This window comes from Tauraco erythrolophus, chromosome 4 (genome assembly GCF_009769465.1).
Source record: "Tauraco erythrolophus isolate bTauEry1 chromosome 4, bTauEry1.pri, whole genome shotgun sequence".
In the NCBI taxonomy this organism is placed as follows: domain Eukaryota; kingdom Metazoa; phylum Chordata; class Aves; order Musophagiformes; family Musophagidae; genus Tauraco; species Tauraco erythrolophus.
The window spans coordinates 74,536,566-74,549,812 of record NC_141468.1 but is presented as its reverse complement, the minus strand read 5'-3'; the positions used below and the strand labels follow the sequence as shown (position 1 = coordinate 74,549,812).

Below are 13,247 nucleotides of genomic sequence, written 5' to 3'. Positions count from 1 at the left end.
AATTATTTTTTTTAGTCTTTAGATTCTTACTTCTTCTTTCCTTTGGTTCCTAATTCTTCGTGTTTCCCGATAATATCTTTGCATACCCCACTGCAATCAGGGGGGCTAATATCTTTTTCCAAGTTTTCAGGGCCTGACTATAGACGGGAGTTTTTTTATCACATCCCTAATTGCTGCCCCAGGAAGGGAGCAGACCTCCCTATGTAAAGGGTCAGGTCTGTTGCAGGATCCCTTCTGTGGACGGCCCAGAGTCATGACCATACACCAATACGGTTAGAAATCATGCTCGTTTATTACAAACAACACACAGGTTATATAGCAGAATATGGCGTGACACGACTACATTCTACAATTGGCTTGCTTAGCGTAAACACACTCTCGTGGGTTATAGTGATAGGGCAGCGCTAGCAGACCACAGGTAATAAGCTCATCTCTTTAGTCTCCTCATTGCGGTCATCGGAGAGGCATCCAGGAGGTGTGCATCTTGGCAGGCAATCAATCTACATTTCCTTTTAAGGCCATTAAGTTAACTTGAAGGACAAAAGTAATCTTGTTGGTAACCTTGTGCTCTGGGGCCCAAGCAGGGATTGTCCATACCCGAGAGAATATTATGGCCAGTCTCGGAGAGGAACTCCTCCACACAGGTCTAACACACGATCTGCTGTTTCTAAAGTTTCTTCACCTATCTTACCAGGTGCGCCGGGAAGGGGGGTGGGGAGCAGGCTCCAGTCTCCATGGAAACCTCCTGAAGAAATTGGAACTCCCCAATGTCACAATGCGCCAACGCCCACTGCCACGGCTGTGCCAACGCCCACTGCCACGGCTGTGCCCACTCGTCTCCGAACCTCTTAACCGCAATGACGGTGCTCCTCCTCCTCCTCCTTTCCCTCCTGCAGCTGCTGGGCCGCTCGCCCCGCCACTCGGGGACCGCCTCGCCCCGCCTCCAGCCGCCACCCCTGCTGGTCACCTGCCGGGGCCCTCACGGGCAAGTCTCCCAACGGCAGGACAACGCTCACCGCGGCTCATGTCTGTGGAACAGCACCGTGATCCTGCGTTACCAGCCCGCCCCAGGAGCAAGGCTGAAGCCAGAGAGGACACAGAGGCGGCCACTGCCCCCACCACGCTGTTTCTGGTACCTGAACTCGGCTCTGGTGAGGAACACCTCACGCTGGGCAGGCCAGGTCGTGCTGCAGATGAGCCTCCTACCAGGAAGCGCTCCTCCACCTCTGGCCTCCAGCCTCCTCACAGTGCAATGCTCGTCTGCTTCATGCGCTGCACCCCCGTGCTTTCACCACAACGTGAGCATCGAGATGTCCAGGCAGGACATGCGACTGTTCGTGCTCTGGCCGCAGACGCACCTGATCCGCGCGTGGCAGCCGGTAGAGCTGGGCTGGTGCGCGCGCCTCAAGAGTGCCAGCTGGCAGTACCGCTTCAGCAGCCAGCGGGGCAGCCCCTCTACCCTTCTGCTTCCCAGCAGTGAGTACCAGGACACGCTACCACCTGCTGCCTACCCAACAGCCGAGTTGCAGCAGACCTGTGCCACCTACTATAGCTACCGCTTGACTGTGCGCTACAGGCACCTTGGGCTCCACGTTGCTTCAGTCAGCATCGAGCAGATGCCTCAGATAAACCTCAGCCTCTCTCTCAAGGTAGAGCCAGACCTGCTGCATGTCCTCAGTGTTGGCTCCAAGCTCCTTAGTGTTCAACAGCCCCTCAGCCTCTCCTGGAGGCTTCAGCCCCTTACGCCGAGGATGCTGGCCTACAGATGGTGGACACGCAGGCTATAGGAGGTTGGCTCCGCTCCTACAGCTCCTTTACTCTGCAGAGCAACTTCTGTGCCGTTGCCACACCACAGAGCCCGGGTGAGGTGGTGGTGGCTAGCATTTATTTTCCTGTTGATGGAAAGAGGTTCAAGGAATTGAAGGGAGAACTACATCTCCTCAATGGTACCCTGAGCCTAAGTGCCGGCAGAGGAACTCCCACCCATGTCAACCTGCACCCGGGAAAGACCAACAGGGGCACTTACACTTTCAGGTACAACGACGGAACGTTTCACACGACCAAAGAAAACAACAGCCTTATTTCCACTGATGGCCCTAACACACACACTGTGTTCTACCAGCACAGGAGCTCTCCTACCTACTCTCCATAGAGTTTGTGGCCTTCCAGTGGTACAAGTTCAATATGCACCTTACATGAATCAAAAGAGGGCTTTGTTTAGGTCTCTGGCAGAAAGAGACCTTGAAGTCCATGTTTTCAGCAGCAGCCGTCCTTCTTTTCGGCAGAGCTTTACTTACTTAGTGTGGTTTATCCCTGCACAACACCCAATGCTACAGTGCGAGTGGACCTTCCATCTGCAGCTTTTTGGAACACAAAAAGACCACCTTCTCCAGAATAGCACGTACACATACAACGATCACGTAAGAAACGCCACACGTTTAGTCCGTCGCTCTGCTTTACCCTTTGATCCAGAGAAATACACGGGGTTTGTGGCAAAAGTGGACTGTACCAGCAGTGCACGTACACCGGCCCTTTTAGGAGTCAGAGTCAACAACTATGCTGCAAAAACCATAGAAGCACCGGTGTCTTGCCAGAAAGAAGCCTGTTACATAGACACCGTGTGGATTCAGAAACCTGTTCTTCGCACCTCTGTCCTGCACCAGAAAAGGGGGACATCTTTTTACCTCTTTGTCAGACTGCTAGTAGACTGCAACGTCGGTATATCTGTCAAGCCCTTGTGGCGAATCTATCCCGTTCCAGACACAGTGACTATTCCGGACTGGACAAAACCGATAAACTCTTCTTTGATGTATGGTGTAGACATGATACACTTAACTGTTCCAGTTTCACTTTAGATTATGGATTGTATCTGTTTTACTTCACTGTCGAGATAACCCCGATTGGGACCACGACAGTTCTCAGGGGCTCAGACGAAGTTTATGTTCAGATTGACGGCACTGATCTAGTGGCAAACATCGCGGGAGGCACATTCCGCACGGTGGGTTTTGCTGATAATTGGACTCTCGATGGCTCTGCATCCTACGATCCTGATTCAAAGGAAGGACTAAAGGGAATCACATTTACTTGGTACTGCACTAAAGAGGTGTCAGACTATAAGACGATGAAAGTCAGCCCGGGAAAGACATGCCATCCGGCCCAGAAGGATTTGAAATGGTTAACATCCTCAGGTCCAGTTCAAGCAATGCCACCAGAATCCCTCCCAGGAAACGCCATATACTACTTCCGTCTAGTGGTTCAAAAGGACAGAAGGAGGAGTTATGCTGACCAAACTGTAGATGTGCAGCCCGGCTCCCCACTCCTTCTGGGTGTAACATGCCTTGAAAACTGTGGTAGCATTCTAATTCCAACAGAAAGATTTAGCTTGTCTGGAAAATGCCTGAACTGTAGAACAGACACCCAGCCAGCCTACTACTGGTCCCTTTTTTCAGAAAACTCTACAGAAATTAACTTTGACTGGTCTTCCAGAACCTCAACGGGCAGGTCTGGGGCTTACCTGTCTATACATGCTCTGACTTTTACAAAGACTGTACATCGATCCTACATACTTCTGTTAAAAGTAACTACCTGGGATGGTAGGTCCTCCATCTACAGATATGCATTTAAGGTAAATTCTCCTCCTAGGCCTGGCAAGTGTACCATCAACCCACATAGGGGTACAGCCTTTCTGACAAAATTTGTTGTTCAATGCAGTGGATTTTCTGACAGCAATTTACCTCTGACATATAAAGTGATAGTAGCTTCCAACGTACGCAAAACTACCAAAATAACTTCGGTGGAGGAAAATACATTCGGCACAATTCTGTACTTCGGTTATCAGCCTAAAACGCCGCCATCCTTTCTCCCAGTTGGAGTGCCCTCTCAGAAGTACATCTTGACACTTTATGTTCAAGTCCGCAATTCCCTCGGGGCGTTCACCCAAGTGAGTTTGCACGTCCGCGTACAGAACCCAGTGAACAGTCGACCACTGGCTGTTGTGTTTCATGAACTGCTGGCCTCAGTGAGTGGTGTAAGCGCACCAATGACAACTTATCTCCAGTCTGGAGATTATTTTAGCGCAGGTTATTTGGGTTATCTGGCATCCTCAGTCTTAAACTATATTAAAGACACACCAACTCTCCAGCTCCCTAAGGCTCACTTTCGGGAAAGTCTGATTAAAGCAGCCGTGAATATTTCAGTTGAGAATACAATTGAAATCAACCAAATAGTTGCTTCTCTTTCTGAAGTCACAGAGCAAGCTGAAGAAGTGAATGTTCGATCACAAGACCTTGCCATTACGAAACTGACAGAAGCAACGGGAGCGCTGAAGATACAGAGGAATGAAAGCCATTGGTCTGAGGAAGCAGAAATCCAGACCAGTGGAATACTAAGATGCTTGTCCAACATCCTGAGAGCTGCTCTTCTGCAGCGCAGGAATGTCAATGTAAGTGGAGTTAAACGAATCTTCTCCATCATGGAAAATTTAACGGAGATAGTATTCCAGGGCAAAGTCCCTGAAGAAACAGAAACTCTAATGGAAACAAAACACTGGAATATCACTCTGAAGAAAGATGAAAGCTGGAACATCGCAAATGCTTTCTCTACCAGAAACACCTGCAGGAATTGCTTTTATCCATCAATGAAAAAGGGGAATTATTCAGAATTGCCCCATGATGCTGTGATTTCCACTGCCCTTTTTGAGTTTGATGAGAACCCCTTCCCTTGGTTAGGTTACACATCAGAAATCGCAACAACGGTCTTAGGGTTCAAAATGGCAGAGACCAGGGCCAACGGGGATCTACTGGGAATCGTGCCTGAAGAAGCAGAAGTTACCGTTGCTAGGAAAGATACGAAACCTTCGACTTTTCCATTAGCAATGGGACCCGACAAAACGCAAGATTACACAATTGGAGGATTTAGTTTTGAAGTCAACACAAATACCAAGAGCATATACCTCCAGATCCTGACAAAATTAGAAGTTATTTTTGAGGTGCTAGTATTTACAGGCACCAATGTCACTCATGCTCATCCCATAGCCTCCTTTGTTGCTTTTCACAACATGCCAACAGCTGCAAGCGAGAATGAGACAGCTAGTGCTGACTGTAATGTGAAGGCTCCCTATATTATCTGTCTCCCAGAGTCATTGCTGACAGCCACAGCTCAAGCAAGTGGTATGGACACTTGTAACATCTCCATTGTCTTGCGGACACCCTACGTCGTAAGGTATCAAACCCAGAGACTGGTAAACATACACATTTTTAGTGATCAGTGCTTATTTCTGGATGGGGATCGAAGCCTGTGGAGAGAAGACACGTGCAGGCTTGGCTCCTTGACCAACTGGCAGAGGGTACACTGCATCTGCAACGTGAAGCAGAGCGGCAGAAGTCCGTCAGTCCACACCGTGTCAAATGCACCCATGTTTGACATCAGGTTCCTGGCAGCCAAAGTAATAGTTATGCCCAACACAATAGATCTGGGAAAAGCCCTGATAGCAGACGTACCTAAAAACCCAGTGACCCTCTTAACGGTGCTCTTTATTTTGCTGCCTACTTTCTTTTGTCCCTCTGGGCCATGAGAAAAGACAGGGCCGAGAGAGACAGCAAAAACAAGATTATAGTTCTGCCAGACAATGACCCCTTTGATAAAGTGAATTTTCTGGTCACTTTATACACAGGCAGCCGCTGGCAAGCTGGAACCAAAGCAGATGTCTTTCTCCAGCTCATTGGCAAGAATGGCACAAGTGCCGTCCATTGTTTACGGCACCCACATTTTCCGTCTTTCCAACAGGGAAGCACTGATTGCTTTCTCTTAGCTACTAAGAAAGACTTGGGAGACATTTGTTCCCTCAGAGTCTGGCACAATAACAAGGGCTCATCTCCGAGCTGGTTCTTAAGCAGAGCCAAAGTTGAGAATATGTCCACCAGGAAGACCTGGTTCTTTATGTGCAGGAAATGGCTTTCTCTTGAGAAGGGCGATGGCTTACTAGAAAGGACATTTTCCGTCACAGACCCCAAGACACCTCTGCTCAGAATCGACTATTTTTTGATCAATCTTGCATACAGCCTGACAGAGCGCCATCTGTGGCTCTCCGTTTTTGCTCACGTTCTCACTGGCACTTTCAGCAGGCTCCAAAGGTTGTCCTCATGTTTAGCAATCCTATTACTAAACTTGCTTGTTAACATTATGTTCTTTAACGCTCACGAGAACAAACAATTTCCAACACACTTGAGGTATTTGAGATCACTAACATTAGGATTTCAATGTGCTTTGCTTACCATACCTATGGAAATGACTATAATTGCCTTATTTAAGTATTCCCAGAAGGAACCTTCTCCTGGTGGTGTGGCTCAGACAGACCCAAAGGTAACTTCACCCCTCCTGTCTGGAAATCTTAAGAACTGTAAAGAACGTTTGCAAAAATTGTGCCTTTCGGAAACTTCAGCACAACCGAGGAATATTAGTCCATCGCAGAACGTTCCTGGTCCCAGCAGGTCACAGAGCCCACCATGTTCCAGAAAGACAAAAAGCAAGAGAGCTTCCCAAAACTGGAGTAATTGCACAGTTTCTGAAAGAGATGCAAACGTCATTGAAACAGAGGAGCAGATGATAACGGCGAGTTCCCCTCCGATGGCTGAGGCCTGCCAGAGAAGGCCACCACCAAATTCCAATTTTAATAATAATTGCGCAGAAGAAGGGGGCAGCTTTCAGAAAGAAAGGAAACCACTAAGCACGACCTCCATGCCCTTTCGCAAGGGACCACGCGTAGGTTTTTTGCGGTGGTGCGTCTATCTTGCATGGGCGCTAGTGATAGCTGTCGCTGGGCTATCATCATTTTTCATTGTGTTATACGGTTTGTCTTATGGCTATCAGACTTCACTAGAGTGGCTTGTAGCATCTGCAATCTCCTTTATTGAGAACGTGTTTTTCCTTTCAATTATAAAAATCATCATTTTCTCAGCTGTGAGTACAATTCGTCCAAAATACTGCGAAAACCTCAAGTGGTTACCTCAGGAAAAGTATTCTGAGATTGAGTCGGCTAAAGAAACGATGAGTGCTGATGAGATGAGAGAGGTGAGCTTGAAACTTGCTGAAGTCAGAAGCACCAAGCAGTACAAACCTTTAGAAGCCGACGAAATTGCAAACATGCTGAAAAGCGCAAAAATTAAAGTCAAGGCATTTATTTTCATAAAAGATTTCATCACTCACCTTGTCTTTTTAATACTGCTATTAAATTTTGCCTATTCCATGGAGACCGCCGACAGTTTCCACTACAACCGATTCATCCATAACCAATTCTCTCCACGACTCTCCAGCGTAGATAAGCTGGAACATATCCACGTGTGGGTGAAAGACTCGTTCTTGCCTTTGATCCACAATGACATTGAGCCAACCTTTCTTCCCGAGAGCCAGTCCAAAATCATTGGTTTGCCGAGGATGAGGCAAGTGCGGGCTAAAAGTACTGAGAAAAAGTGTTTCCATCCTCACAGCTTTGTAAATAACTTCGTGATCAGTGAAAGCCACTGTCTTCACAAATATGGCAGCGACATCCCGGAGAGAGGTGACTACGCTGACACTTGGACAAAGGTTGCCAACCAGTCTGTTTCCAAGGATGCCAGCAGTTATGGAGGGTTCACTTACCAGCGAAACAGGACTCCGTGGACGTATTATTCGTACGGAGATTTGCACACATATGGGCCAGCAGGATACACGTTTTATTTTTTTCCTGAAGAAGAAAGACCCAATTCGACAACAAGGCTGGATGCTCTACAACAGAACAACTGGCTTGATGAAAAGACATGGGCTGTGATCATTGAACTAACTACATTTAACTCGGATGCAGGTCTCTTCTGCACAATCTCGGTCATATTTGAAATGTCTCACTTTGGCATCATAAAACCGAGTTTGTCAGTACACTCTTTTGCACTCCCCGTTTTTCATCGGCAAACTAAAGCTCAAATGTTTGTGTTCGGAATTGTTCTTGCCTTTCTGTTCTTCTACGTTGCAGATGAGCTCCACACCATAGGCCAAGAAAAAAAACATTATATGAAAAACATTTCCAATATCATCAACTTGGGCTTAAAATCAGCACTCCTCCTTTTTGTTTTTTTAAAGGCCGTAAAGTTTAAGGTGGGAGCAGATATAGTGAACTTTTACTTACTTCATCCGAATGATTTCATTCATTTTCACGCCGTTTCTCATTTAGATCAGATTTTAAGGATTACTATGGGCTTTTTAGCCTTTCTTGCAGTTTTGAAAACTCTAAAATATTCCAATTCTTTTATAACGTGCGCCTGGCACAGAGATCGATCTTGGCAGCCCTTCCCGGAATGTCCTCAATGGCCCTCGTCGTAGTGGTGTACTTCTTTATATTTATGGCTTTTGGCTACCTTGTGTTTGGGCAGCACGAATGGAATTACAGTAATATGATTCGCTCGGCCCAGACCGTGTTCTCTTACTGTGTCTCAGCTTTCAGAGACACTGCGTTTTCATCCAACAGGTTGCTGGGTGGTCTTTTCCTAGCCTCTTTCGTGTTGGTGATGATCTGCGTCCTGATGAATCTCTTCCAAGCTGTTATGTCTGCCTACGGAGATATGAAACAACCTGTATGTGAAGAACTATCTGATGAAGCACAAGTCTTTACTTTTGTATTGCAAAGGCTCAGGAATATATTTTATCGCCTGATCTGCAAAACATCCAAAACCAGTGAGCCCCATCTTTGTCACACTGTACTCTATGGGCAGCCTGAGACAAGACATCGGCAACATTTAGGGCTCAAGAAGAGAAAAATACATGGGAAAAAAATGTTCTATCTTGTCATCTGAGCAAGGAAAGATTCTGTATTCAAGATCACCTTTACTTTGTAATACCTGCATTTCAAATACAAGCTCACAAAGCAATAAATAAATTATTTTAAACAAAGTTTTAACATTTAACCCCTTACTAGTGATTGTGCTTAGATTTTCTCCAGACTATTTTGCGTAACACGCGAGTCTTTTGGGCATTTTACCCAAAACCCTTGGGAAACAGTTTCCTTCAAAAACTTCAAAAACAACAGACGTAAATACTACGTACACATATATGGCACACCGTGACACGTTTCACTCTCATACAGAAGGCAGAAAGCACACATCATGGTCTTAAGCACATTCTCTACTAGTAAAGATAAAAAGGCCCCTACTCACATGATTGTCATAAATTGTCAAAGCAGCCTCATATTCACCCTGTAAAAGCAAACAAGGACGGTGTGATTAACACTCAGAGATGGTAACCCAAAGTGACTGGTAGTAGCCAAAGACATATAATTAATAGATGTCATCATATTACTTCACAGCTGCCTCATGACAAGCAGAACAATCCAAGTCAAAGACGCCTTGAGGTACTGAAAAAATAAATGGAGTCTAGGATTTACTATAGGCAAAATAATCAGTATGTTTAGGCTTAATTTAATAAGATATATTAAATTATTATATATATACACCAATACTGGTATAAGTTACACGTGAAGGAGAAAGAGAAGGTATTACCTCTCAATCTAACATTCATTTCAGGGATTTTTGCAAAAATTAGTGCATCCCATGGTGTATGAAAAGAGGTAGGAAGAAAAAAAAATTTAAGCAGGCTACAAAAAAGTCGCATAGATAGAAGGTGGCAAAATAAACAAGCTATTAGGCTACTATTGAGAATTACGCTCCTTCTGTGTTAATAATACTGAATACAAGCAAGTTACTCATTTTCTGACCAAAGTACACTGCCTTCTCAACGATGTCACATTTGTCTCCCTGTTGAACTGAACCCCACAACTGCTAGGCATTATTAAATCCAAGGAAATTCTTCATTGCAACCTGACAGGCTGGGTAAAATTGCAACAATTTTTAAAGGGTTTCAGTAATAAGAATTAGTTCAGGCTGTCACATTGTATGGAATGTGAATGTGAAGAATGAAATGTATGAAATGTGAATGTGAAGAATTAGTTCAGGCAGTCACATTGTATGAAAGAAAATTGCACTGACTTAAAGTGGGGCTTAGAGGATAACATATGTACTGTTATCTATAATAAACCTAAATTTGTCCTTGCAGCATAGCAGATAAGAACATCGATTTGCAGACAATGACCTGCTGCTCTTCTTCACTTCGACACCTCTCTACACCGTCATCAGTTACAAAACCCACATTTGCATTGACCACGCAGTGGATTTGGTATTGGAAGAATGACCAAGGCCAGTGGATTGAATATGGAGAACAGGTGAGCGCACATCCTGTGCTTTGAATCACTACTGAAGAAACGTGCGGAGCATCTTTCCCCCCTACTCCTCTTTGCTCAGCAAGGTTAATTAAGTAAATACTTGTGCTGGAATTTTATGATGTCAAGTAAGGCAGTGAAGCTGCAGATGTTCATAACAGATGTGGTAAAATGATGACAGGCTGGAGGGGAGGGAGCACGCCTTATCTCCTTGCAGTGAAGTTCAGTATGAACTACTGTCTGTCTTTGTGTCTGGATGGTTTGTTAAAACTAATTTTGACAAAGACCTTCTTGACAAATGCGGGAAAGCAAAATTTCTTTTTTTCAGCTTGTGTTGATCAAGCTGTTTTTGATGATACATGTGGACTCTCTCATCAGATTGCCTTTTGGAGTTGTCCGTGGCTTCTACGCAGATTTAACGTGTATACGCTGTACTTGACATAGATTGCCTTTTAAATTATTCAGGAAGTAGTCTTGCCTCTCTTCTAAGCATTGTCCTTCCTTGGGACATGCAAGGATTGTCTGCTCTCTCAGATCAAGTGTTACTATTTCCCTTGGGTCACCAAATCCTTTTTGATGAGAGAGTGATCTATCTGAAAAATGCAGGAAAATAAATAAATAAGGAGTCTTGTTCCCCTAAGGCAGATGAGTTTTCCCCATCCAGTTTACAGTATAGCTGCCCAAATGGCAGAACACAAAGGTGATCCAGGGACGTGGAAAAGTACGTAGGGAGGGATGATGGATATAGTGGCTCTGGCAATGGTGGACCTTGATTTCAGTAGGCAGCTTAAATGGAAGGCGTCTCGTCAGCATACCCTCATGCTTTACATTGTTTTGTACATCAGAGAATTATACTTGCATCGTGATTTAACCCCAGTGCCACAGAGCAGATTTAGAATCTGCCGACTATGCCAGTTTGTCGTGGGGGAGATTTTAGACCGTTTAAAGAACGACTACCAAAGGTAGCAGTTTTAGTGCAGTAGGATGTTGTAAAAGTGAGACTTAACATGATGGCAAGGTTCACTCTATTGCCTACTGCACAGAGGATGCAACAGTAATTCAGAGTTAACCAATGCAAAATCTTAGTACAGTGGGGACTGTAACGGTGTCAATGCTTACTTAAATTCACTGAACAAAGCCAGAATTATCTAGAATTGCTGTGCAGTGGTATCAATGTATTGCTCGTGTTGTAATTGCTCATCATACTGCTAGTCTGCCTCATCTTCCAAGCTGAGAGAGGAGAAAGCAGACTGGAAATCTTATCCAGCTGATATTTACATGTACATTATAGACTTTTTTTTAAAAAAAACCCTTTTCTTCCTTTTCTTCCACGGCTGACACTCTCCTCCTCTGCATTCTTCTGTTAGGCAAAAGGAGCAGATGAAAAAGAACAATGGAGGAAAGGAAGTGAATGAAAGGCTCCTGTTCCACGCAACCAGTACCTACTTCACGGAAACCATCTGTGGTCACAACTTTGACTGGAGAATTTGTGGAAGCAATGGAACTAACTATGGAAAGGGTATGTAGGACATGACCGTGTGTTAGATGTCTACTTAGATTCCCCTGATACTAGAGCAATCAAAGTTCTGAAGTCTTAACTATAGAGGGTGAAAAAAGAGGTAGGAATTGGTATTACAATCTTCCTTCCCTGTGGAGAGGACAAGAATTTGCTTTATGTGGGGATATATCTTTTCATAAGGTGTTAATGTAGGAATTTGAAAAAGCCTCTCTTGCTGTAGGTGGGATCTTCCGAAGGCTCCAGGTCAGAATTTGAACTTGCCAGAGAAATGGCCGCTAGTCTTCATGGCAGGGAGCAAGAAGGGTCCCTCATCATAACATATATACCTGCAGTGTTTTTACATGTTTTGCTCTTTAAAAAATTATTCATCAAATAGCAAATTCTGAATGGAAATTCTGTGGTGAAACTCTTCCTCTTGTAAAAATTTCTACTTAAACTGAGTAAGAAGAGACATGAAAGTTGGATCAAATACCTTCTGAAAAACAAGGGGATGCTCAGTTTTCACTGTCACTTTACACATATTCCTTATAACCATGTTTTTGTATCATTTTCTAGGAAATTACTTTGCTAGAGATGCTTCCTATTCCCATGTATACTGTGAGCCTGTGGTGAAAACAAACAGCATGTTCCTGGCTCGTGTATTGGTTGGAGATTATGTTAAAGGTGATGCAGCCTACGTTCGTCCTCCGTCCAAGTCTGTTGATGGGCTTCGGTTTTACGACAGCTGTGTGGATGATGAGTTAGATCCTTCCGTTTTTGTTGTCTTTGAAAAACACCAGATTTACCCAGAGTATATAATACAGTATCAGAAGGAAGAAAAAAATATGTAATACAGTATAAGGAGGAAGAAAAAATGTAGCACAGTACAAGGAGGAAGGAAAAAAATGTATCGTATCTTAGAGGGATCAGAGCTGTTTGTATCCCTCATCTTATTTTCCGTATTGCAGGTGTTCTCATACTTGGCGAATTCTTTAATACATTCCTTTGGAATGCTAATCCAAAGAATTTCTGTAGTGAGGAGGGCTGGCAGTTGGATTTGTTAAGACCAATTGCCTTGTCTTCTCCTCTTCCTCTCTTAAATGAAGCATAGGCATTTGGATAACTGTAGCAGAAAAATGAGAATCATGGGATGGGAAATAGAACGCTACATCTTCTGTGGGCAAATAACTGTAATTGCATTTTCTAAGAAATAGAATTTCTCTTTGCAAACAGATCAGTTAAGAGGAAAATTAACAGTTCAGTAGTTTTTAAGCAAACTCAGGTTTTTATTAGTCAAAGATTCTTTTCAGTGCAGAATATGGCTGTTCTTGATCCTCTCGTCTATCAGTTCTAAACAAGTAAGTGTACGTAAGAGTGACTTGACTTAGTTTTCAAAGTGCTGCTTGTTAACGCTGATACTAGTTTCGAGTTTAAAATGGTAAAACAAAAAAATAAGAAGCGTATTTTAAATCCATGTTGTAAGTTCTCAAATGGAGAAGTCTGATCTATACC

General features: G+C 44.3%; 1 protein-coding gene and 1 pseudogene across 1 annotated transcript; both read left to right on the top strand.

Annotated features, from left to right (window-relative positions):
* The first annotated feature begins 767 nt into the window (after positions 1–767).
* LOC147528914 (polycystin family receptor for egg jelly-like) lies at positions 768–8,819 on the top strand (annotated as a pseudogene).
* Positions 8,820–10,205: 1,386 nt separating this feature from the next.
* Positions 10,206–12,586, top strand: LOC147528913 (protein mono-ADP-ribosyltransferase PARP12-like). The gene is made up of 3 exons (XM_086610760.1): positions 10,206–10,240; positions 11,605–11,756; positions 12,312–12,586. The coding sequence occupies exons 1-3, from the start codon at positions 10,206–10,208 to the stop codon at positions 12,584–12,586; spliced, it is 462 nt and encodes a 153-aa protein (XP_086466886.1).
* Positions 12,587–13,247: the final 661 nt, after the last annotated feature.

Coding starts and splice junctions, on each gene's coding strand:
- LOC147528913 (XM_086610760.1), top strand. CDS start 10,206: ATGACCAAGGCCAGTGGATTGAATATGGAGAACAG. Junction 10,241..11,604: donor GGATTGAATATGGAGAACAG/GTGAGCGCACAT, acceptor TTCTTCTGTTAG/GCAAAAGGAGCAGATGAAAA. Junction 11,757..12,311: donor TGGAACTAACTATGGAAAGG/GTATGTAGGACA, acceptor ATCATTTTCTAG/GAAATTACTTTGCTAGAGAT.